Source organism: Agelaius phoeniceus, chromosome 2, assembly GCF_051311805.1.
Source record: "Agelaius phoeniceus isolate bAgePho1 chromosome 2, bAgePho1.hap1, whole genome shotgun sequence".
NCBI classification, from domain to species: Eukaryota; Metazoa; Chordata; class Aves; order Passeriformes; family Icteridae; genus Agelaius; species Agelaius phoeniceus.
The window spans coordinates 88,305,768-88,332,411 of NC_135266.1; the positions used below are offsets into that span (position 1 = coordinate 88,305,768).

The 26,644-nt window shown below is 43.0% G+C and overlaps 1 protein-coding gene across 1 annotated transcript; it reads right to left on the minus strand.

Moving 5' to 3' along the window:
• Positions 1-561: 561 nt before the first annotated feature.
• Positions 562-25,476, minus strand: LOC129117176 (C->U-editing enzyme APOBEC-1-like). Its single transcript, XM_054627718.2, has 5 exons — positions 25,285-25,476; positions 9,142-9,311; positions 4,315-4,715; positions 3,655-3,770; positions 562-2,131 (listed from the first exon to the last, which is right to left on the minus strand). The coding sequence occupies exons 1-5, from the start codon at positions 25,474-25,476 to the stop codon at positions 2,117-2,119; spliced, it is 894 nt and encodes a 297-aa protein (XP_054483693.2). The 3' UTR covers positions 562-2,116.
• Positions 25,477-26,644: the final 1,168 nt, after the last annotated feature.

Sequence of the window (26,644 nt, forward strand, 5' to 3'; positions counted from 1 at the left end):
GGTTTTAAGTTCACTTCTGTTCCTCTTGAATCATGAGGTAGGAAACAAGGCTATCTGAGAGGACAGCAGGTCTCCAGAGACGCTCCTTTTGGCATCCTGCCCATCTCTAGCCAGATGATGGGCCCTGGGACCCCAACACAGAAGACCACAGCTGAGGGGATGATAAGCCCAGAGACAACTTTGAACTGGTTCAAGCGTGGCTGCCCCAGATGGATGAGCACAAATCTACGGGGCCTGACAGGATTCATGCCAAGGCACTGAAGGAGCTGACCAATATCATTGCAGGACCTTGCATTGTTTTTCAATAGTCTTGGGAGTCTGGAAAGGTTCCAGGCCAAGTGGAAGATGACAGTGCTGTTCCAATGTTTCAAGAATGGTAAGAAGGAAGACCCTGGTGACTACACCCTGTCAGTCTCACTTCAGTGCCTGGTAAAGCTATGGAGAAGGTTATTCTGAGAGACAATTATCAGGTCCTGAGAGGGATGTCTGGACCACCTCCTCTGAAGTAGCCAACATTTGGAATAGCCTTGGGCTAAATTAAGGCAAAACAACACCAAGCAATCAATTAGAAAGTTTTATTTATAGGCTGCAGCAATTAAAACCATATGATCAGTTGAACAGTCTGTAGCAGCAACAATTCAAACCTTTCTGAACAGCCTGGATTTCTGCAGATTTAACCTTTCTGAACAACATGTGGCAACAGCCATCTCTGGGCAGCCTGTGGCAGCAGTGACTTGAACTTTTAAGCAGAGGGAGAAAGGAAGAAGGAAAGATAGAAAAAATAGAGGTAGTCCAAAACAGACCTGGCCTTGTCCATATTCTAAATACAGAAAGGTGAATACATGTTTCACCAAAAAAATGATATCATATGGCTAATAGCACTTTGTTAGTGAGGCTCAAGGATCCTGGTTCAGGCCTCAGCACTGCACCTCCAGGATAAAATGTCCAGCACACAGCAAGATAAGTCCATAGGGCTCTGGGTGAGCAGCTGGCTGATAGCTCAAAAAGTTACAGCCAGAGATTACATCAGGCTGGTGACTTGCCACCACTGGGGCTCCCTGGGGCTCATTTTTACAGACAATGATCTTCAACGTTCTTATAAATCATCTGAATGGGGGAATCAAATGTAGGAAGCAAAATTAAGTAATCTTGCCAATGAACTAAACTAGGAGGATCTGTGGATTCCCTTGAGGGTAAAGAGGCCCTGCAGAGAGATCTGGATACTGAAGAGCTGAGCAGTCACCAATTGTATGAAATATTACAAGAGCAAGTGCTGCATTCTCCACTTGGGACCAGGTAATCCTGAAATTTATGTAATCCTGAGACCACGGATCAGTGATAGGACTGGCGTAAATGCAATGAAACTGCATTAGTGGATGTTCAGCCTAGACATTAGGAAAAGATTCTTCACTGATATCAGAAATAAAGCCCACTCCTCTTAAATTTTTAAGAGTTTTAGTAAATGATAGTAGGGGATAATGACGAAGCAAAACTTACAGCATACGCTGGGTGCACGGCCACAGCCAGGCACACCCACCTCTTCTGTCTGCAGTCTTTTATACTGTTACAGTTGTGTTACCTCCTCAGAAGATTTTGCAGATTTATTTTGGGCTGGTTGCCTACAATCTTGCTTCAGATTTTTGCAGCGTTTGCACAATTCAATAGTTGCAGATGTCGGCAGTATAGGGTGCTCTTCTGATGCCATTTTAAGCTTGGAACTCTTCCTTTATGGTCTTCTGCTCTTCACTTATGCTATCTTGGATATACATTTTGCAATAATAATCATATCTTAAAAGACACCTTTTGCAAGCCCACTTCCATCTTTTAAAAGCCTTTTACATTAAAGGCCTTATTTCCCCTTTTACGTTGCCCACAAGCAGTTATAAATTTTACCACACTTAAAAGCAATTTGAGACTTACACTAATTATCTAAAAACAATTACAATTTTATAATTAAACCAAACAAATTCTAGTGAAAACCAACTACTACATAACAGTTTATAACATGGATGAAGATTTTAGTCATGTTGTTTAGTTTTAGGTAGTCATGGGAGGAGAAGGACTTGATGATCTTTTGGCTCCCTTTCAACTTGAGATATTCTGTGATTCTTTGATTCTACAAATGAAGACCCTGAAATGGAAATAGAAGTATGACATTTACGTTCTCCAATTGCACTTTGAACCTGCTGTGATTTGAAATGGACATGGCAGAAGCAGGCTATTAGTTGTAGTAGCCCAAGATGTTACTTTTCCACATATGCCATATAAAATGGATTTCCCAAACAACCAATGACCCACAAAGCCACAGATTTCTTTCACTCTCATTCACTAAAAATAGCATTTGTCAGAAAATTCTAATGCATTGAAATCAAAATGCTGAAGCACTTATATTAGTTTTGCTGGATTTTTTAAAAAATACAGTCCTTCCCAGCCAAGGACGTGGACCTGTTCATGCAAGCAAAGTGTCTTGTCTCCAGGGCCACAAACTTTCAGCACTCTTGTTGAACACACCTTTCTCTCTCCTGCCTTTCAGGAGGCCTGTCACAAAACAGAAGCAAAGACTGAATTTTCCCAGCGTGCAGGCATTCTGTTTTGAACAGCTTTTCTCACCTCACAGAAACTGTACCCTTCCAACCAGTCACAGAAGTTACTGGATGGAATCTGGAAGGGACTTTAGTGAAGTATGCAGGGGCCCAGTAACTGGGGGGTGTCAGACCACGGCAGACATTGAGAGAAAGGGGCTGAGTAGCACCATTTGGCAAACTGAAACCCATGCTCAGATCCAGGTTTAAAAGGAATCTGGTGGAGGGTTTCTGAGGTGATACTGGAGTTCCAGGTAAAAATCAAGGAATTTCCCACCCTGGAACCCAAAGGAGAAAAACTGCATAGCTTTTCCTTCATAATATTGTTGCTTTCTTCCACCTAAAAATGAAATCTGAGATAATTTTAGTATAGGAGGTAATATAAAAAAGTGGATTTTTATTTGGAGGCCTCCAGGGGCAGTTATGGAGAATGTCCACAAAAGCCCTGCCAGACAGGGTGAATATAGTTTTGATTGGTTTTAGGAAATTAGCATAATTGATAAAAAGTCCCAATTAGGAGGACAAGTGGTAATGCAACTGCCCCCCAGGTCAAGCTCCTTCTCTGGAGCCCTCCCTTGGTACTAGCTTATTTGTTTATGAAAATGTGTCTCAAAGACTTTGTTCTCAACCTTAGATCCCAGGAAGAACCAAGATAGGATACAGGCCTTGTACCCCTGGGGCTTGGAGCTCTGGAATTTGTTTTGTCTCCCTACCTAGGGAAAGGACACAGAAAAGTACTGAGAAAACTAGCTAGAATACAATAATAGGCTACAGACCTCCAAATCTATGTGCGAAGAATACAGAGAGCATAGAAAAAAAGGCAAAACCCAAGATGGCATCAATATGATGGAAAAATATCCATAGTTCTTCTCTCCCAGTGAGACAGGATAGTTCCCATGATTTTAGTACATTCCCTTTCTCAAAAGCCAAAAGCCTCAAGAGTCTAGTTGGACTCTACATTCCAACTAGAGCTACATGTGAACAAGGGCTTCTTTCCTGCTCTTTACAGCTCAGTTGCCCCAGAGTGCAGATCATTTCATGTGATCCCCTCTATCTCTCAGAGTGTACTGACCTGAAGGATATCTTCGAGCTTTACACGATTCCTCTGTATCTCTGATTGAAACTTCTTGGGCGAGAAATCACAATTGACACCTCGCTGTATAAAGGTGTTCCAACAGTCATTATAGTCTGGAGAAATAGAAGCAAGATAATTAACCTGAGTTTATTCAGATACCAGAGAAGCTCAGGGAACAAGACTTCTTTAGCTCTTCCTTGTGTCCGTATCACAGAGACAGCTTGGCCATGGATAGGTCAGCTGATGGATGCTGTCCACTCCGTATCTGGAACCAATACCATACACTCTGGGCATTTTTTTTCCCTCCCTTAACTGCAAAGGAGCTCTTCAGCCAGCCTTATCCCAGCAACTGTATTTAGGACAAGGGAGAAGGACCATATCCCTCATTGCCTCAGGAGTGACATAAGGATGGTATCTCTAAACAAAAGAGAATTTTCATACAGATCTGGTTGCTAAGGGTCCTGACTCTCTTCTCCTGCACTACTTAAACCCCTTTTATTGGGATGTGACTCTCATTCACTGCATGGTGATGGTTGTGCCCCCAAAGAAGCTGAGCAGACATGGGGCACCATAGAAGCAAGCGCATACTCAATTCACCCATGCACAAAGTTCACCAGCTCACCCCTCCCCAGTCCCACAAAGCATGGGAAATCTTGCCTTCGGCTTCCATGGCTTTAATGCTCACTTCCCGCAAGCTCTTAAGTTCCCTGAGGGCCATGCAGTTCCTTGGACAGTTTACGTAGTAGAGCCGTGCCACGTATATGTCGATCTTCACATTGGGCTGATCCTCCAGGAAATCCCGAATTACATCGCAGCACTCCCAGCAGGGGCTATAGGACAGGTACCAGGTCATGTCACAGATATTGTAGCTTCTTGGCTCAAAGATTTCCTCCAGAAAGTACTGTTCTGCATGGTAATTGTTGTAATCGTCATTTCTGACCCAGTGCTTCCAAGACCTGATACCCCCACGCCACTTCAGCTCGCACAGTAGGTATGTCTCCTGTGGAAACTCCCGGGGATCAAAGTGTTTTCTTAATGCCCTCTTAGAGATATACATGCTGAAACAGAAGAGAAAATTTAAGGAATCAGTGGTAACAGCTTTGCTTTCAGTAGTACTCCATTAAAAAGGGGGAGGGTGGAGGAAATCAGAGGAGAACTGAGAAGGGCAAAGCACAAGACAGCAACGCAAGGAAAACGGAGAGACAAGCACCCAGCAGGGTAAAGGAACTAAAGGAACCAAACCCTGAACTGTTAATCCTCCCGTCCTCCACAGCTGCATGCAGAACTTTCACTGCCTTCCCCCTCCCGATGCCTGTCCTCTTCCCCATCAGTGGGAGTATTTCTAAAAGCTCTCTATATTTTTTGTGTGTCAGACATTTTTACAAGGCTCCTATGTAGCTCTTTTCAATGTAGGGAGCTGTTGTGAATTTTGTAAAAACTAATACAAAAAAAAAAAGAAAGAAAATAAATGCACTGATACACTATGAAGCTGAATATTTTATATTTTTCGTTATTGGATTCTCTTGCTGCTTGTTAAACTTGCTCTTGTTGCTAAACTTTCATAAGGTTTAGCACAGTCAGCACCATCCTGCTTGAGAGAAGAGGAAATAAGTGCTCTATGCAAAAAGATGCAACTCCCAGGACGGATATTTTCTGAGTTCAGAAACGACTTCTATATACTGTTAAGGACCTATACAAAGACTGCCAGTAGTCTTGAATATATCTTTTACACTCAGTAATTATCCATAATGCATAAATAATGGAGCCTCCAGAGGCACTATGTAGCCTTTGTACAATCGCCTAATATAGAGATTTATATGAGAATGCACCTCAGGTATATGTTTTTCCACATTAGAATAATTCAGAGTAAATCTAGTAGACAACTGATCAGATTCCAAACAGAGAAGCAATAAGCCTGTAAATTGATTTATAGATTAGTACTCATTAGTAACAAAAACCCACAAACAAACCAAAACCCCAACCAAACCGACAAACAAAAAAGTTGCAAAACCCCCCAGTCTGAGCCACGGACAAATGAAATCTTGCAGAAAAAGTAATTGTCACATATTCTCTATCTGCAGGACTTATCACCTATGCAAAAAAGTATCTCATTTATCTGAGTCAGTCAGAAGGCTTTGTCTTCTTACCCTGTCTCCTTCCTCATCCCAGCCTCCTGCACATTAAAATACATATGCACATGAACCAGTTTATAAACCACGGGATGTGTCTCTCTTGATCTTCTCCACATAAACTCCATTTATATCAACCAAAGAAACCACACATGCAGATTTATTTATCAGACTTTCTATTGAATTTATGTAAATGTAAATGTAAATATAACCAAATATTTAATTATGGTACAGGAATAACTATTTTACTATACCTAATTCCTTTAGTAGGTTGTTAAGAAAAACACTAAGAGAGACAAACTGAAGCACAGACTCAAATTTTATGCTTTCTCATTTAAGGTGTTTAAAGAGATGCACTTTTTCTATTTACATTATGTTATTTGGAAGTTAATGTATATTAGCTTAAATTTCTGTAAAACTCAATTTTTAGGGAACATATACATAATATAATTATATCATATGTTCACAATAAATATATAAAATATGTGACTGGTTGAAGTTCACCAAAGAAAATTCATTAAACTCCCAATATTCAAGCCAAGTTCAGTTAATCTAATTTTTACAGAAGATACCTCTAAGGTTTTGGAAAGCAATGTCACAACAGATTACAGAGATTTAATTCGTTCAAAGGTACCTGTAGATGTTCCCATCTGATTATAACACATAATTTAAAACTTCCAAGTCTTACTTAAATATGTTTTAAGCAGCCTTTTGCCTGTGTCTTGACCATAAAATACTGCACACTCTGGACAAGCTATTGCAACGGGTGTCCTGTGTTCAGGGAGATAAAGCTATTTCTTTAGAACAATCTTGAAATACACTAATCTTCAAGATACAGACACCTTAGGGATGTGTTGAGCTGAGTGAAATTTATGGTGTAATCAGCTTAATAAAATATGACCAAAAGTCTGCATTCTTATTAATATTTGCTACATCTATTACTTGCTATTTTTAAAATGTAGGTTAATGAAAATTTAAACAACACTACCAGAAGGACAAATGAGAAATTTTAAAACTGTGATAAAACACTCACATAGTATAGAATATATACAGAAAGGCAGTGTTCATTTTTCTCCCCAAGTCAGATAAGAGAATACTCAAATTGTGAGTTTACAGATATAAAATTACTGCCCAAATTCATGCAATCACCTAAACTCTCTTTTAAAGTGTTTGCGGTTATCACCAAGTGTTCAGCATTGTCATGCATGGTACATGAATACACATAGAGCTTAACTGAAAAAAAATCAGTCACATAACAGCTATTGATACAAATATGAGACAAAATTCATAGTTAGCAAATAATTAAAGATATAAAGTAGAAAACATAATTTTTCTTTCTAAATCAAGTCCATCAGTCTCATAGAGGTGAATTTGTAATCCTTTCAGAATTTGAGAGCTGCAGAGAAATGCACTGTAAAGTATGACTAATAATATGAAAAATGGACTGTACCCCAAAATGTTTAGAGGAATTAGGGCAGAAAATGACAGAGGGATGACAGCCAACGTAACTATCTCCTAGGTTTTATTTTCTTATTTATTAATATGCAGCTGCTATGTAAACATACACTAAACCTTGAAGATGTATTGACTAATTACAAAATGCATTTTAAAATGTGGTAATTCTATATTTCCTATTGTATGGTCCCACCATCCATAACTTGCACAGGAATGCAATTAGATTATTTTAAAATTCACAAAACAGCTCCTAATACGAATATCTTACAAAAACTGTGTAATAAACTGTATCATCATAGATATTTAATAATTTTCCTTCCTTCCTCTAACACTTTTTATTAGAAACTATTTAAAACTGTTCTCATTGAAAGATAATAACAGTAATAATGATAATGTCTAGAAATACATGAGCATAAATTTGCCAAAACTTCTTTAATCCACGTTTTTTTGTCCCTTGCTAATGCTTTGCACAACCAAGGCACTTCTTTACTAAGTGCATTCTGTGAAATACAAAGCTGTGTTTTGTGTCAGGTACATACAGGCAATGTGTGTATTTGTGATTGTAATATGCGTGGAAACCAACCATGGGGCAGTTATAAAGACGAATTCTAAGAATAACTGAGGAAAGTAAAGCATGGAAAAAGGCCTTTGAACCTATCCTTTGTTCACAATTAACCTTAGTTGATTTGGGAGCATTTGAATTAAAGCGTTAAGGATGTTGCTCTTTGCTTGTAGCTAAGCCTTAAAGAGTTTTGCAATAATAACCTTTTGAAGTATAATTATAGAATATTGCTTGTATCCTTGAAACTATAGCTTTGGAATATATATAAAGGAAACAAGCTTATCTCACACCTTAAGAAAACAGAGAAAAGGAGCTTGAGAAAGGAAGATGAACACCAACTCAAGGATTAATAGTTTGGACCAAGGGAAGCTGGACATCACTGTTATGAGATTTATAGTCCTTGCAATCGAAAGGTGGACCCACATCTGGGGAGCTGGACTTCACCAGCTGGGATTCGTTTTTCTTTCGGAAACTGGACCCCCACCATCTGGGGATACTCCTTTCTGGGATACATCTTGAGAGAAACTAAATCACAATAGTGTATAGAATTGTGATGTAAAAATTTGGCATAGAAACTGCTGATGAATAAAAATTGGAATAAAAACTGCTGAGAAAGCTTATGAGTACCCCTATAAATACCTGTAAGCCTCAACTATCGGTGTGCAGTTGGAGGGAAAACTTCCCCCACTGTACCCAGCGCTGTATTGCTCGTACTTTACCATATTAATTAATAAATTGATTGCTGCTTGAATATTGGCCTAGTCAAGCTTCTCATTTATAACAATTCATTTCACTTCTTTTCTTACTTGCATTAAAACTTCCCTCTCCCTGGAACAGAAGATGGTCTGAGACACTTCATTTTGGGTGATAACAGCTGTCTCAAGACCTCGAAGCTGCCGAGCAAGGACGATGCATTTTCATCGTCTCTGGCAGCCCGGCGTCGAGGCAGGCCAGTTCCCGCCCCAGCCCTGCCCTACACCCCCATCTTCCCGGGGCTTTTCGCAGTGCCTACTGATCCTCAATGCTTTATGGCTCCCGGGACAGCTTCCAAACCACCGGCAGCTTCCCCAGCAGGCTGGGGGCCCAGTGCAGCCCCTGGTGCACCGCAGTGACACAGGGGACAAAGGTCCCGCTCAGGGACCAGCGCTGCCCTCGCCCTTTCCCAGTGCCACCAGCACCGCCCGTCCCCGAGCCCGCACGGACACAAAGCTCTCCCTCCCTCCCCGGGCTGCACAGCCAGGGACGCCCTCGGGTCGCAGCAGCAGCAACAACACAGAGCTGAAGCTGGACTGCTTGCTTTCTTTCTTTCTTTTTTTTTTTTTTTTTTATTTCTTTTACCCTCTCATCTTTCTCCGGTACATGGCTTCTCCTTCGCGGTGGGCTCTGGCGGTGCTCTCCTCCCTGCAGTCCCTGCAGACGCCCAAGCACAAGGCACACGCCCGGCTCCGCTGGCACAGGTCGGGGGTGAAAGAGGAGACCGGAGAACTTTGCCGGACCTCGGCTGGTGCCTCGGAATGACGTATCCAAACATGCCTGCCCCCAGCAGGGCTCCCGCCTCCTTTCCTCCTTTCCTTAGCTGGGCTGCGGGGGGCCTGAGGAGCTTCCAGTTAAAAAATTTAATTTTTCAACCATGTCTTTGAAGCCTGATTCTAAGTTTCAAATGGATGATAATGATTCCTTGGCAGGAAAACGTAATTTATTCTTCCGTGTAGGACACCCCTCGCAGGGCCGCAGCTGTTCTGTGTGGCACACAGACCTTCCCTGAAACACCTGAAGCTCAGCTCAGTGGAAAGCATGGTGCTCCTGCCTTGTGTGCTGCCAGATCTTTCCATGCTGTCACAACTTTGTGCTCACCAATACCACTCAGGAGAGACTTCGCTCACGAAGTGTCAGCAAAGCTTCATCACCCCTCCCTACCAAACCAACAGGGTTCCCCCTCCGGTCTTGAACAATGCTGCCTGAACATGGCGTGCCCAGCATCTGAAGGAGTCTTAAATTTATTTGTTGTCTACATTCCTATTTCTATTATATTTTATTAAAACAGCTGTTGGTTAACTCATGTCTTGTCAGGCTTTGCTTACTGATGAGAGGAATAGCGGATTTGTCTTTACAAACAAGCTGTGGGTCTGCTGGTAGATAAAACTAGCACTGGGAGATAAAAGAAACGGTGGGAAGGATTCTGCTGATTGATGAATGGAAAAAGATACTTGCTTTTACAAATAAACTTTAGGTTGTCTGATAAATGAAATTAGATATTGAAAGATTAAAGAAACGATGGGGAAGAAAAACCCCTAAATTCCATATCAATTAAAAATTAAAAGGGAGTGTGATATATGTTATGGAATAATTTGTGCCTGTGTAAAATATACATGAAATAAGTTGTGCTTGTACGAAAAAATCTTAAAGATTTAAAACCTCGAGGGGAAAGAGATTGCTTCACAAATTGTGAAATCACAGACGGGCAGCAAAGAGGAAAAACTTAATTAGCAAAGGAAAAGACGTGGCTCTGTGGAGATGGGCCCTTTCCCAGGACACTCCAGAGACACCCAAGCATGATCAGGATAGTCAGATTCATCAAGGGTGTGCATCCCAATGCCAGGTTCCCCTAACTCGACAATCATCATTCATCACTTCCCAGAAACGGTTTAGCCCAGCCCAGCACAGAGAAAAGGAAACACGACATGAATATGTGAAGCAAGGAGAAGAATAGGAGAAACTCTGCCCCAGGCGGAAAAAACCGTATAAAACCAGCCCGGCAGAGACAGCATTTGTGAACAGAGGAGATCCGAAGCAGTAGAGGTCGGATCTGTGTTCACCCAGCGCCGATCCCGGGCTTGACGCTGTCCCTTTGAGAGTGGCTATCGGAGACCAAATCTCAGTTGTGAAATAAAAACCTTTTTTATTGATTATTGATTTGGCTTTATCGCTTATTACTTATAACAGGAGGGTTATACATTAGAGGGAAATCTTCGGTACCTCAGCCAACGAGGAAAGAGAGAAGGGAAATGTGCCCAGGAAATTAGGATAAAAAGGGAAGCTATGTCCTCCAAAAATTTGAGAGACCCCAGGGGAAGGCCCCATGGCCTCTTCCTCTATTCAAATAAAGCAAAAGGACTCTTCTGTCTCCTTTTTGGACATAAACCTCTGATGTTTGTGGATTAATTTTCCTAACACTGAGAACCAGTATGTATCCTGCACCATCTCTCTTGCACATAAGTGATCCTGGCCAGGCTACTAAGATGCACACATCTTGAAATTGGACTTAGATTTGATCCTTGTGGGTCCCCTCCAATACTCAGAGTATTCTATGATGCTGATGAGTATATGGATAAGAGTGCAAAGGGGCAAAATCCATTTATTTTGAGATTTGTAAAAAAAAACCTCCCACTGCCTTTCTTTATGGTCTTTTTGAGTGTTGTTATAGGAATTTTTGGTGGAAATATTTAGGAAAGATAGTAGCTCCCAAGTCCCACACAGGCACTTGGTGGTTAGGTGCTGTTCACCTAACCACTATGCTGGAAGAGCACAGCGCAGCTCAGCAACAGTGCCAGCCCCCTTTCAAAAACATTTCCAAGGCAAACCTCACAATCCTAGGAAGACACCCAGGAGTAGCTGCAGTTACCAGCCACTCAGCAGCATTCTGCTCATGGATTAACTGCACTGTGGGTGCAGGGAGCTCGGCTGGCTCCGTGCTGAGCCTGGCTGGGGCACAGCGCTGCCTGATCAGGTCTGGAAACATTACAAATACTTTCATGGGACACGAAGCCTAATCTAAGAAGGACTAGCTATGCCTAGAGAGTGCTGCAGAGGCTCTGCAGGTACGTTCCCCAGATGAGGAGCCCAGGGGAGCAGGTGGCAGGACCCAGGTGCCTCCTCAGGGACCATGGAGGAGGCAGCTCTGTGCCGAGGCGAGCGATGGCACACTCTGCGTGCCACCAGCACTCCAGGAGAGCAGGCTACCTCAGACTCGGCACTGCCAGGATGCACAGAGCCAGCCCTGGACTACAACAGCTACAGAGCTATTTGTCCCTCCAGGAACTGGCCTTGGGGCTTTTTCCCACTACATTTTGGGATTTCCCATTACCTGGGATATCCCAAAATGGCACGAGTTGACAGAATGTGGATTACAGCTTCCATTTGTCTTTTTATGGAATACCTGAAGAAAATTGCTGAGCGCTGTCTCTTTGGAGGGACAAGGAGCTCAAGGATTACAGGACTGATGCTGAAGCTGCTGCCAGATGTTGATAGCAGCATGTCTAACCCTCTTGGATTGAGTGCTGGCTGCCTCAGAAAGCGCCTGTCTCCAGTTGGAAAGGACAAAGGGAGCACTGTGGGCTGTTGGCTAAGCAATGTATGCCACCCTAACCCCATGGGAAATCTTGTGTGGCTTGGAAGAGGAAGTAAAGACATGCACAGTAAAGCCATTGTCTTCCTTTTGACATGTCTGTTTGTAAATGTATTGTAAGTATCTGTGGGAACCTTCTGAAAGCTGGAAAGGATCATAAATACTGCCAGATAAGGTCTGCTAGGAATGCACTTCTATCATAACAAGCAGAACACAAATGGAAGTTCATGGTGGAAATTAATGAATTTCAAGGTTGTGATAAACTCACCTAACTTGGAATGAAAAACTTGTATTAGTAAGGAATGGGCTTCTTTGCAGCTTGTAGATTGAGGTGTCTTACACATTTAAGATAAGGTGGTGACACTCAGCCTGAGTGGGCTCAGCAGAGATTTGATGGGAAATCTTCCTGCAGGATAATGTGCAAAATTAGTTTGTTTATATGACCCATTCCAGTGACTGTGCTCTGACAGCAAGAGTGATGAACTCCATGACACAGGAGGAAGTCAAGACATGGAATAAGTACTTTCCTAAACTGCAAAAGCTCTGTTGCCCACAATGTGCCTGTCAACAGCTTTCTCCAAAGATCTGCACAGTGTGTGATCGGCTGACACTAAGCCATGCCTGTATCTCTTCTCCAGAAGCCATTTCCCATTCATCACCTCTAGCTCTACAAACCATATGGCTTTTGTCTCTGACCCCTGCAAGTTCTTTGTGGACAGACACACATTCACATTGTTATGAATATTTTGATCAAATAATCAATTAAGTAATATTGAAGGGTTAGCTATGATCATAATTAGAAAGTCGCGAAGTATAAGTTATAGAAATATCACTAGTCTATGTTTCGAATATGTACACTTTCAAACTTTACCAAGAAGTTACTGGACCTATATATTTCAGTCAAGAAGCTATGGAGACCATCATGCTCACCAGTTATGTTCCCTGTTGGGGAATGAAAAAGTTAATTTTAATCGGTATAGGAGCAACTTATTTGGTATTAATCATGTGTAGAGAAAAACTTAGTTTGGAACATGTAAGCATTGTGGGTGCAATAGGGAGGAAAGAGAACAGTCTTTTCTTTTACAAACATCACTATTTAAGTTAAGAAAACAGTGGGAGACACACCATTGTGTATGTGCCTGAATCAACAATGCCCTTGCTGGAAAGAGATTTATTGGGAAAACTGGATGCTTAAATAATTTTCCATGATGAAGAAATATAAATTAAAAATACCAGAATCAAAAGCTGTTGAGGCAAAGATTTTTATGTTACAGGAATAAAAAAAGAGCTGGAAGAAATCCCAAAGGAGGTAGAGAATTAACCCTATCGGTATAGACAACTGAGATGCCTGGATGATCAAAATTAGCTAAACCAGTAAGGATTACTTTCAAACCTGAAGTCAAACTGGTAAAGCAAAAATTATATCCTCTTAAGTGGGAGGCAAGTAAAAAGTTGGAGAAGCTTGTTGAAAAATCTTTAGAATAGGGGTTATTGAAAGAGTGTGAATTAGAATATAACATAGTGATATTACCAGTTATAGATTAGTGCAAGGTTTAAGGGCTATTACTAATAAGTACCTGATATTTATCTAGCAGTAGCTGGTCTGTACACACTCTTGACAGCACTGAAAGGGGAATATAAATGTTTTATTATGCTTGATCTTAAGGAGGCTTTTTCTTCAGTATCTCCTGACACAGATAATTAGAAATTGTTTGCTTTTGAGTGGGGGAGCCTAAACACCAGATGGAAGGTGCAGCTGACGTGGATTGTGCTCACAATAAAAAAAGATAAAAAAAGAAAAAAGAAATTGGAAAGCTGCAAAAAGAAAATCTAGGCAGAACTTTACTACAATGCGTGGATGATATTTTACCAGCAGTCAAGATTTTTACAGGCAATCAGTGCCTTGATGCTACTCTAAGTCTATTAAATTTCTTGGGACTATTTGGGTGGAGGGTGTCAAAGAAAATGGCACAAATAGACAAAGAAGCAGTAACATATTTTAGTTCTGAGATGTCGCAAGAAAAAGAAGCTTGGGAAGCAGCTGAAAAGAAGCCACTTTCCAGACTCCAGAGCCAAGGAATACAAACCTTCTTAGGTACAGTCAGATGCTGTCAGTTATGGACAGCCAGTTATGGAGTACTGACAAAACCCCTGCATGGTTCTCCAGCAAAAATACTTGGTATAAACTCCTGGAGTCAGAGGGTTTTGAAGCCCTAAAAGAACCTTAATGCCAACCCCTGCATTGGGACTCTCACACTTAAACCAAACCATTTGAGTTATTTGTGCAGGAAAGGATGCACCTGGCACTAGGGGTACTGGGACAGCCTTTGGGTCATGAAAGTATCCTGTCCAAACAATTGGACAATGGAAGTAAAGGTGGATACCTGAGAGAGGTGGTAGCTGCAGAGAAGCACAAAAGCTGCCATGTACCCCACATGGGCACAGTTGGTTTGGAGCAGAAAGGAGGACTTTGGATATTGTCAGCAAGATGCTGCAACACCAGGTTGCTCTATTGGAGCAGGACAATGTTAAGGTAACCACTACTTTAAACCCAGCCATGTTTCTCCAGGCTTCAGAAGAAGCCCAGAGACCTTTTCTCATGACTGCCTAGTGAAAGGAATGAGAGGGAGGTGTTTTTACAAACAAACTGTGTGCCTGCTTGTAGATAAAGCCAGATACTGCTAGGTGAAAGAAGCAAAGGGAGAAACCATAAATTCCAGAGGAATTCCACTAATTGACACAGACTGCTGCTCACTCAAGGTCATGCTAAATTCCCGGACTGAGAAAAAAAGAACAGAGAGACAAAGAAGGGAGGGTGGGGTGCACAATAGAAGGGGATCTGTATTAGGCAATTCGGGAAGACTGCACCTCTCAAATACCTCAGCCAAAGCAGAAAGAGAGAGGGAAATGAGTCTAGGAAATTAGGATAAAAAGGAGGCTGCACCCTCTAGCAGTTTGAGAGACCCCATGGGAAATGTTCCCTGGTCTCTATCATCATTTAAATAAAGTTACAGGACTCCTCTGTCTCCTTTTTGAACATAAACCTCTGGCGTCTTGAATTAATTTTCCCAACACTGGTAACCACTCAACAAGTGTGTTTTGGCAGACCTGATCTCAAGAGCGATCGCATCCCAGACCCAGAACTGGACCTGCACTCCAGCAGGAGCAGCATGGTACAAAACAGAAAACAGGCAGCTGGTTATGCAGTAGGAACCTTGACTCAGGTAATAGAAGGTCAGGTTTTACCTTTTAACACAGGAGCACAAAAAGCAGAATTAGTGACCTTACAGTGAGTGCTAGAAATCACTGAAGGTAAAAGGATAAACATATGGACTGATTTAAAATATCGGTTTGGAATAATACACCATGAAACCACATGGGAAAAAAGGGAACTGTTACCAGCATAGGGGGCTCCTATTAAATACAAAGTAGAAATTTGTCAACTACTACAGAGTGTGCAAAAGCTTAAAGAAGTGGCTGTGATGCCTTTGTAAAGCTCATGAATGTTGAGACTCCCCATTTAATACAGGGAATCAATTCACTGACAAAACAGTTAAAGGGGTTGCTGAAAAATATACCCTTGCACTAATACCAAGCAAAAAGTTGGGTATCTGGGAACAAAAACCAAGTTATAGCAATCAGGACAGCCAATTAGGCCTATCTTAAGAAGCTACAGAAAATCCCAGCAAATGACTGGTAAAGTCGTGTGGGCAGGTAATTGTACCTCCACAATTAATGTATAAGATAGCTAAGATAACAGAACTAAAACATCAGGAAACTACAAGAGAATATGGAAACTACTTTATAAAGGAATATAGTAAGCACAAAGATGACAGAAATTAATAGATCAGTTGTTGAAAAATATGTGATTTGTTTCGTAAAATAATCCCAAGGAAGGAGGCAGGCCACCTCCAGGGCTATTAAAACACAGGAATCTACATGCAGATTATTGGCAAATTCATTTTGCAGAATTGCCCAGGCAAAATGGAGACTGGTATATTTTGATATTGGTAGATACTTTTTTGGGATGGCCAGAAACTTTCCCATGTCACACTAACAAGACAAGACAAATCTCAAAGGTTTTGCTGAAATTAATATTTAATAGCACTGAAACTAACTCTCTAAAGGTTTAAAAGATACATCACTATCAACAGATCAGTAGGACTAGAGCTGCCTGTACATCCTTTGTGACCAGGAGATATGGTGTACATCAGAATCTGGAATTTTGGGCCAGTCCAGGGGAAGTGGAAGGGACCAGATCAAGTTCTCCTGGTAACCTACACTGCACTCACAGTGGAAGGAATTGAACATTAGGTTTATCACACACAGGTAAAACCAGCAACCACACATTAAATTCAGCAGAGACAAGACTGACTAACACCATGGGGTTTATATTAAAAAAAACTTACTGTTTTAGGTATGGAATATGATTTTCTAGAGGGATACCTATTGGATTTAGGTGAAGATGATAAATAATTGTATATTTATAATAATAATAGAAACTACGTTTTTAACTTTTGGGAAGGGGAATGTGGTTTTAAAGTTAGTGCAAAATTTTGGCAGATTATAGAATGTAACTTCTATAATATATTGCCAAAGCAAATCTTTGCAGAAAATCCAGTTCTGTGGGGCTTTAGTTATCAATTTGACAAAAATTTGGAAAGTAATATTAGTGGAAGCCTAGGGCAAGGTAAAAACTGAACAGCAAGAAGTATCAATAAGAGATGGAGAGCCATTGAAATTGAAGTGCCATTTTACTCAGATTCCAAACTTCAGTCCTGGTAAATTGAAAGGGAGCTGGGAAAAAGAGATAGAAAATAATTGTTTTTAAAGTTAAATGCATAGGTAAATGGCACAGTGGCACACCTTATCCTCCTGAAGGATGGCAGTCAGTATCGTTGTTTGTTGAGTGAAGGTGATTTTTGTTGCCAGCCCATTGAAAATAAGGAACAAATGACATAGTGTTACAAAGTTCAAAACAAGAACTGGTTTGTAGGGAATACCAAACTTCAAAGCAGGGATGTTGTTGAGCATTGGAAAGAAACCAAGGAATTTGATTTGCCAACTCAGTCATTCAGAAAGAAGTGCACCCACCCAAATCAAGAAGAAAGGTCAAATGAGAATTAAAAGTCAAACAGAAATAGAGCAATTAATTCTCTTCCTCAGAAAAACTCCAGAGGAGAATTTAATGTTCGGATTAATCAAGGAGTTTGCCAATTTGCAGAACGTATCACGGCTTACCGCTTGTTTACCAACACCAAGACCAGGAGGTGAGTCCATTCCATGGGAATTTTAATCATGCACTTGACTAAAAATGAAACCACACATTGTGAGCAGTAACCTGTAATTCAATAGAAGGAGCAGGTAGAGAAAATTAGGAAACAATGGAAGTCTCCAGGGAATAGAGCCGATTGGGAGAAATTTCCAAATTATATTTTCACAAAAATAGGTAGATTTCAGACAGTAGGATAGTGTTCTTATCATGAACAAATAAAGAAAAATATAAGCCAAATGTTTATGGAATGGGCACGTGGCAAAACTAATCAGACAAAAGAAAAGGAGGCATACTGTGACGCCATTTGCTTTATGACAATATTTTCTCAATTTCAGTATATGGCAAAGGCCCCTTAGTGTTCTACTTGGGAGGGCTTAGTTTTTGCAAATTGGCCATTTGTGCAAGGAAGGAAAACCTGATATCAAGTAAAGGAAAAGCCAGTGTCGTGGTGGAAATGTGAGGGGATATATAATTGTAGTCCTGTTGATAAGGTAATATAGACTGCTCCTTTTTAACTGCTGCTTTAAAGCATGGATGCTCTGAGGCCTCAGAACCAACCTCCAATTGACTGATAGGAGGGGAACCTGTTTCTTTTTAGTTGCAGTAGAGCTACTGTTAGGAGCCTTGGACATTTAGTGTGGGCAATGAGTGATGGGACTTGGACAACTCTACCTTGAGATGGTAAAGAAAAGCAAATTACATTAGGTATGCCAGCTTTATGTCCAATTGGGAAGAAAGCTCCTTTTAGGGGAACAGTAGAAAACCTGCAGTTGGAACGTGTGAGAAGTCAAAAACGGATGAGGGATGGAATGAACCTTCATCTGGAGTGAAAGTTAGTTGGGCCTTAGAGTGTTTATTGACTCCTTTAGTAATACACAGGAATAAAGAATGGATATCAACTCACAGGACACACAGAAAGGCTGGCAAACGTGACCAGGAAAGGATTTATGGATTTAAACATGCAGCTACAAGCAACCTCCAGGATAACTTTATAAAATAGAATGGCTTTAGATACACTCCTGTTCTAAGAACATGGGGTTTGTGGATGCTTAAGACAGAATTGATCATTGCTGCATACACATTCCAAATGTGACACAAGATGTAGAGCATGAGCTGGACTTAGTAGAAAATGTAAAAGAAAATATTCATGAGTTTCAACAAAATGTGCAAGAAAATAAGATAGATAAAATTTTTAGTGGATTGGGATGGAATCTGAGTTCATTGGTAAAATCACTGGTTAACACAATTTTGTTAATAGTCTTCCTAGCAATTATGTTGATCTACTATTGTTTTAAGAAGCGAATTAACAAGACTTCAGGGAATTGGATGGTTATCCTAGCAGTAGCTAGACAACCAGATGCAAAGGAATCACTTCCAAGTCCCCCACCAGCATGTGGTGAATAAGATTCAGATTAAAACATTGAAATAATTTTCAAAAATTTAAAAGGAGAGAAATGTTATTAGTATTTTGATCAAATAATTGATTAAATAATATTAAAGGGTTAACTATGATTATAAGTGGAAAATTGCAAAGTATAAGGTATAGAAATATCAGGAGTCTTGTGTTTGGAATATGTCACCTTACAAACCTCACCAAGAAATTACTTGACCCTTATGTTTCAGTCAAGAAGCTATGGAAACCATCATACTCACCAGTTATGTGCTTGGAAACCCACTCCACTTCCCATCTTGATTTTAGAATTAAGGATTCCAATCAGTAGACCTCAGGAGAGATGACCAATGATTGTTTTAGGCTAAGCATATTGATGAAGTTATTAACAGTTGGAACCAACCAATGCAAAGGTTATTATTTAAGAACCTGCATAGTATGCAAAAGAACTTATGCACCAATGATTCAGCAGAAGAAGTTAATAAAATGGATGGGTTTGGTTGGTGAAGTGGGACATGTTTTCAGAGGAGCTGCTCCCCATGTTCCTGGTGCCTGAATAAAGCAGTGCCTGCTTATCCACATCAAACTGGTGTTGGATATGTTTCTTTCATCCCATGACAATATAGTATGTGACAATATATGACAATATATTATGACAATATATTATATATTGGTGACAATATAACATGCAACAGCTATAATTTCTCAGATTGATTCTCACTCACACCTTCTCCATCATGCAAGCAACATTAGTGAATGACACAAGGGTGTAAAATTAACACAGCCTGAAATGCAAGAACATAGCATGTCCCAGGCCAGGTTCTCTTTCAGTCTTTCAGACTTCATCATCTCCTGTGAACTGCAACAGCAGCATGACATGCTGACCTGGATTTCCTACATCTTAGGGAAAGGGCTGCTTTCACTGTGCCGTGACAGCTTCACGTCACATTGTCAAGCCACAGGTTAAGATTCTCCAAGTGAGCTGGCAACAAAAAGCTGCATGCTGAGGGCTTTCAGTTCCCAACACCTGGGGCTGGAACTGCCTCCTCCTGCTGCTGCAGTGTCCTAGGACTGGATGAAAATGACACGCTGGACTGCTGAGATAACATTTAACCCTCCCCTCATGGAATGGTGGCTGCCCTCAGAAAGAGCCAGTGCCTTCCTGGGAAGCTGCCCAGACATCTGCTCTGTGCAACAGGAGTGGATCATTGCAACGTGCAGCACGAGCCATGCTCAGGACCACCTGGAGCACCAGCTCCTGACAGGCAAGGCATGGCACAAAAATGTGCTAGCACAAAACCTCAGCTGGGAGGAGTCAGCAGAGCCCTGTCAGAAACCTGTGACCTGAACCACAACAAATCCACAGCACCTACCAGGGACCAACGGCACTGCAAGGGTCTGGCATTAAGGAGGTCTGGCTCAGGAGTCTGCTGGGCAAATAATAAGCATTATTAGTTACAGGGATCTGATGGGGCTATAAATAAAGCAGATCAGGTAATTAGATTTGTGGACAGCCAACAAAGAAACAATGAAAACTGATGAGTGATCAATATACCCTCAGTCCTTTTGCCTCTTAGGCACTCTGGTCATATTTGTTATTTCAGTGAAAACTTGAATATGACAATGAAAAACACGATGTGAGATCATCAGCATGTAGGTAACTCAACCAGAAGTACAAAACATCTTGTTCTGACAGTTCAGTCATGGGACATATGAGTCATAATGTTTTAGTTCAATTTATAACTTTCAATATGCTGTTCTTTATCTTTATTACTTCATGAAATAGAAATCGAAACATAGCTGCATTTTTGTAATTTATTTTCCTCTTTTGAAAATTTGCATAGTATCAGGAAGTATTTCCTATGCACATATTAGATATTGATCCCCCAACAGCTGGGCCTTTCTGACCCCATATCTATTGTGAATCCTATTAAGGAGGCTTTATCACCTCACAGAGTCAGATAGGGAATGGGGGAATCTTTGATGGAGATTCTTCCATAAAGCCAGGAGCTTTATGGAAGACAATTGTCACCAAAATCAGCATATAAAAAAACTACAGCAGTCCCCAGCACATCTCTCTGTGGCCTTTTGGATGTTGTTGACCTTTGCTGTCAGATTCTGAAGGTTTTTCCTACATCTCAGCCCCTCTAGCTTCAGACCTGCGTCACAGCCACTCATCTGACATTAAATATTTGCTCAGGCCCGTGAGACAAAGAACAAGAAGGACAGTTCAGAGCTCAAAAAACAAAGGGCAAATAAATACCTCAGAAAAAAATTACTGATCCTGTTTTTAAGCTTGTTTTATGAAGAATATACTTCCCTAATGACTTTCAAAGGGTTTTGATGATGGGGAAAGACAGTGAAATAGCTTCTGTTTTGAAAGCTGGTGTTTGAAAAAAAGAAAGATGGGGAAAGTCAATCTGAGCAGTTCAATAGTGTAAAGTATTTCCCCTCACTCTTTAAGGGAGGTCTCCCTTTTCTGCATCATCCTTCTGCTATCCAGAAACTTCTCACTGCCAAGAGACCGCCCTAAATAGCGACACTTTCCCTTGGTTACTCCAGCTCATCAAGGAAGCTCTTCCCATACAGAGGGAACATAAGTCAGACAGGCAAAGAAAGCCAGGCTGGGATACAACACACCTCCATGCAGCTCTACTTGTCCATTTGCAGGGCTCTTCCATTACTAGAGGAATACAGCTACAGAGGAATACATCCTCAGCACAGCAGTGGGAAGATTGAGCCTCAGAGCTGGGGAGATCTGGGCAGGTTTGGCCCCTGCTGTTGCCTTGGCACAGCCCACAGCAGGCACAGGCAGTGGAGTGCCTGTCTCAGGGGCTGAGGCCACCACTGCTCCTGTCCCCAGCCTGAAAATGCCTCATCTCCTCGCAGCCCACAGACAGCCCTTTGCTGCTGTCTGCAGCACCAACAGCTCTAGGGAAACCCCTGCTGCCTGCCCTGTGGTTAGACCCTAGTGAGGGCAGGCTTCTTTTCAGACACAAATGCATGAGCACAAATGAAGAGGCAATGTATCTAGGCAGTGGAATTTGTCTCTGATCTCTGTCCCCAAGTCACCCTGTGCCATCTCCTGTCTTGAATCTGTGCATCTCCAAAAGGAAAATCCAGGCTGCAGCAGTGGGTAGTAGTAAGTGAAAGGAGACACAGGGATAAAGAGTTTCTCTAAGGGCATAAGGACTGTGCAGAGGATGGGAGGGCAAAGGGTTTGGGCAAAAGCACAAGACAAGGAAAAAAATCACGATTCAAGTGAAGTCTTCTGTAAGACAAGGACTAAGGAAACTACATTTTCTTCTCTCTGGCCCCAGTTTGTCCTGGTCTTTAGCCTTGGAAAGGTACATGAGCCAGGACAGTTTATCTTGACTTCAAGAAACAGTCTGTCTGTACAGGGATTCTGTAGCAATACCTAAAGAAGAAGGAACAGGGTGAGCTGTGAAATGGGCTCAAGTCCAAATCCCAAAACAACAGTCCAAGTTCTTGGGCTTGCATCATAGCTTTGCAGATGTCTTGAAGCAGGATAGCTCCACTTATCATTGCACAAATTATTCATAGGACTGCAGCAGGACTATCCCTGGCAATTTGTTGTTGCTGCTCTGCTGCCAGTTGCCACCCTTGCAGTTCTGTTATCAGGAGGGACAGGGTAAATGGCGTCCTCCATAGGTTTTTATAACATTTAATTCTATTCCAGTCAGTTCTGCAGAAGGTAGTAAAATAGTTTGGAGGGCAGCTCTGCAAAGTAACAGATGGGCTTTGGCAAAAAACAACCAGACATGTGAGCAAACTAAATGTGATATGAAACAAGGTATCACACATCTGGGAAGTTCCATTTTCCCAGAAATACCTTCCCTGACTGACTTCAGCCAAGCTCGAATACAGCTGGCCATAAATCAGCAGTTCTGTTTCCTGAAAAGCCTCACTCTAATGCGATGCTTTTATTCTGACTCACAGCAGAAACAGGGTCCCTCCTTCCCTCCCACTCTCACTGGCTTCTACCCCACATCCTATGTTGTCCTATAAAACAGCTGATGGCCTGTGGCATGCAGCAGGGGTGCCACAGAGCCGGGTTTAAAAGGAGATATGAACCCAAGTCTCACCCAGGACAGCTAATCTCCTCCTCTCCACAGAAACCTTTTGGTTCTGTCCAAGCAACTTTTCCCTATGAAAACCAAACCACCCTGGCCAGCTCAGCTGTCATTCCCACACACAGTGCTGTGTCCCCAGGATAGAAACCAACTCAAAGGGCTGCAGAATCAGATTGTCTCTATCTGAGGAGAACAGAAGCTGGGACTAAGCACACCTGGCTGGAATTTACCTTTTGACAGCTGCATCAGAGGGCTGAGGCTTATCAAAAACATACAGACAAGTGGAGCAAGTGGAACATACAGACAAGTGGAACATACAGACAAGTGGTGGAGCAAGTACAGCTCACACCTTTTCTTCTGCTGTGCCCCACACCTGTCTGTTACTGCCACTGGGGCAGGACAGTCCCCCAAGGGAACTCTCTGAGTTTTAAATAAGAAATGAGTACTGTCATAGCTGAAGGGACTGCTGAGTAGGTCAGTGTGCACAACACACTGAGAATATTTGGATATCAAACATTAGAGTGGGAAAGTCCTCCTGCCCCCCTGGCTATGAAATCATGAATCTCACTGTGTTACAGCCGCAGAAACTTTCTGGGATCCTGTCATCCTTACTGTTAGGCAGCAAAGGACTACCTGTGAGACTTTCCAAGACACAACATATTTTGACACAAATTAAAAAAAAAAAAAAAAATATATATATATATAGGATCAGCACACAGGAGAGCATAGAAATGGCTGAAAGTCGGAGATTAAAAAATATTGTTATTTTGGCTCCTCTGAGCACACAAAGAAACCTGATGCAATCCAACTGTGATCTAGGAAGCAGAGCTGGAAAGCAGATGAAGCTGCCAGGCTGACAGCATTGCCTGGTTTGATTGGGCAGATTGTCACCATGCCAGAGAGGCTGTCACATGGTGGAAAGTTCTCAGCACTGATGTCCTTAATGGTGCCAGCAACATGCATGCTGAGAGCATCTAACCATCCCCACAACATAAATGGACAACAGTGAAGGAGGAGCATAAAACCATGAGAACTGTCTTTCTCCATGAAAAAATAAATGGTGACTGCATCCTTACAGGTGATGGCAACTACAGTTGCAGCTGCAAGCAACTGGTGCTTCAAAATCAACTCTCTCAGAGATTATGTTTGTCTTCAAATGAAGCTCACTTTGGTTACTGGCCACAGACTGCTGCACATCACACAGAATCAAGGAAATGTAACAAGGAGATACAGTCAGGAAGGAAAAAAATACAGGGAGATGAGAATTTAAAGTGACAGACCATCTGGAGAAGAAAATCAACAGAAAAAAATGCAGGGAGAAGTGAAAGCAAATAAGAAAAAGAACAAAAATAAGTGGAAAATCATGAGGGGAGATCAGTGATGGGCCAGAGACAGGCAGACTTCCATCCTGACTGTGCAAGGGTAAGAAAACGCTGTATAATTTACAATACTACAAAGTTTATTCAGTCCATGCACAGGAGGGACAGACCAGAAGATCTTGACTGCTAGTGGAAGAAAAATAAATCCTTCTCCTACTGCGACTGCAGCCCTTAATCTTTGCAGACTGGATTCTGGCATATGCTGCAGTCCTGCTGGGAAATGTTAGCAGCACCATCCTAAAGGAGGGGAAGTTCAGCTTCCTTTCATTTAGCCTGCTTGATTCTCAAACTAATGAGCCCTCCAGGACCTCAGGCCACATACCACCCAGGGTTTACACCCTACAGGTTAAACATTTTCTGAAACTATTCTGGCTGAAGTGCTTATTTGCACAGGAAACTTCTCCCAGTTGGGACTTTTATTGTATGGGTCGAGTGGAAACTCTAGGCATGAGTCACTTGCCTGCAGCACAGGGAGCAGAAAGATGCACCCATTGAGAATCTGAGCGGCCTGCGGCAAAGCCAGGAGCTGGTAATGGTGTCATACCGAAAGAAACACAAAAGGAGCGAGTCTCAGCTGCCAGCAGAACAGAACAGCCAAGACAACACCTGTACAAGATTCCTAGAGTCATATTCAGTCTTTCCTTTGCTGAAAGACAGCTGGAGTCTGGCTTGTCATGCTCGAAAGGATGCTAGTCCCTCCCTCTGTGCAAGCAGGCGAAGATGTGCATTTTGCAGCAATTAAGCTGGGCCAGCTTGCAGCCAGTTCATTTACAGAGGCTGCGCCTGGGGTTGGCTGCCAGCAACAGGAAATCGTGTCCCAAGTACAGGGGCGAGCTGTGAGCCTAAAGAGGGAAAGTCAAGGGCAAGGGCGGAAAGGCACAAGAAACGTCGTGCTGGGCCAGAAGCTGTGTTTTCAAGCTCTTATTTTGGGTGCAAAACTGTGTAAACACAAATCCCTGGATTTAGGTCCTGTTGTGGCCGAAATCACTGCACATCACGGTGGGGTCCTCGACGACGATGAGGATGGCGCCGGAGCCGCTCGGGACCCGCGGGGACTCGGGCGGGCACAGCTCGTGCTCCGCGGGCCGGCGGCGCCGCAGGGGCGGGAGCTGGGATGCGGGATGCAGGATGCGGGAGGCGGGATGTGAGATGCAGGATGCAGGATGCGGGAGGCGGGATGTGAGATGCATGATGCGGGATGAGGGAGCTGGGATGCAGGATGCGGGATGCGGGAGCCTCCCTCCGCTGCGGGCGCGGCTGTCTGCTGCCGCTCGGTGGCCGCCGCACGGTGAAGCACAGCAGGGCTGCGGTGAGGGGATGATCCCCGGCCCGGCTGTTCAGCTCTCCCGCCGCCTGTCCCAGAAAGCGGCCGTGCCGTGCCGTGCCGTGCCGTGCCGTGCCGTGCCGTGCCGTGCCGTGCCGTGCCGTGCCGTGCCGCGCCGCGCCGTGCCGTGCCGTGCCGGAGGAGGCTCAGGTTTCCCAGAAGCGACCCGTCTGTGAAAGGCTGACCTCCTCCAGGGGTCCCTCTCCACCTGTTGCTGTGTCCCTCACGCCAGGGTCGCTGCCACCGAGCCTGGGTGGGTTCCCCACTACGGGGTTGGGATGCAGGCAGGGTTACCCCTTTTTCTTCTTGTCGGGTGTGGGATGGAGCTGATTGCATAAGGCAGAACCCCCCGAGGAGCTGAGTACTCGGGTCACCGCGCTTGCTTGGACTGATGTGAAGTGACTCATTCTCTGCCTGAAATGGCGTTCCCTCCGAGCCTTGGAGGGATCTGAGATAATGCCAGGATGGCCCCTGTCCCTGGGCAGCAGCACACGGCGGGAGCACACAATGGAAGCTCCACAGCTCCCTGCAGCTGTGGTTTGGGATACGAACCAGCCAGCTGCCACACTGCCCTCCTGGCAGGGCATATCTGTCCCAGCAAGTCTCTGTGGGAGATGCTGTCATAGCACGTCTGTGACAAACCCAGCCAGTGCAAACTCCCTGTGCAGTGCCCAGGGCTGGGGCACAGACAGCAGCAGGGCCACAAGCCTGTACACTCCTTCCCTAAATACAAACGGCAGCCTGGGCAGGAAGTGATGCCATGGCAAATCCTCACGTTACTAGAGCAGGGATCCTCACTTCTGCTCAGCCTAAGAATGCAAGCTGCCAAAGATTTGTGAACTGCCTGATGCTTGCTCCAGGCCTGGCAGGAGTGCTGGGCCACCACACAGCCTTGCGCCTCAGTTTCCTGGCATGTGGGTGGGGGAGACAACAAACAAAGCAATTGCAATTACACACTGCTATGTGCCGTGCTGAGGGTGGGGAGGTAGGCAGGGACCTGTTTCTGGGAAGTAATTAATTGAGGCTGTATTTTC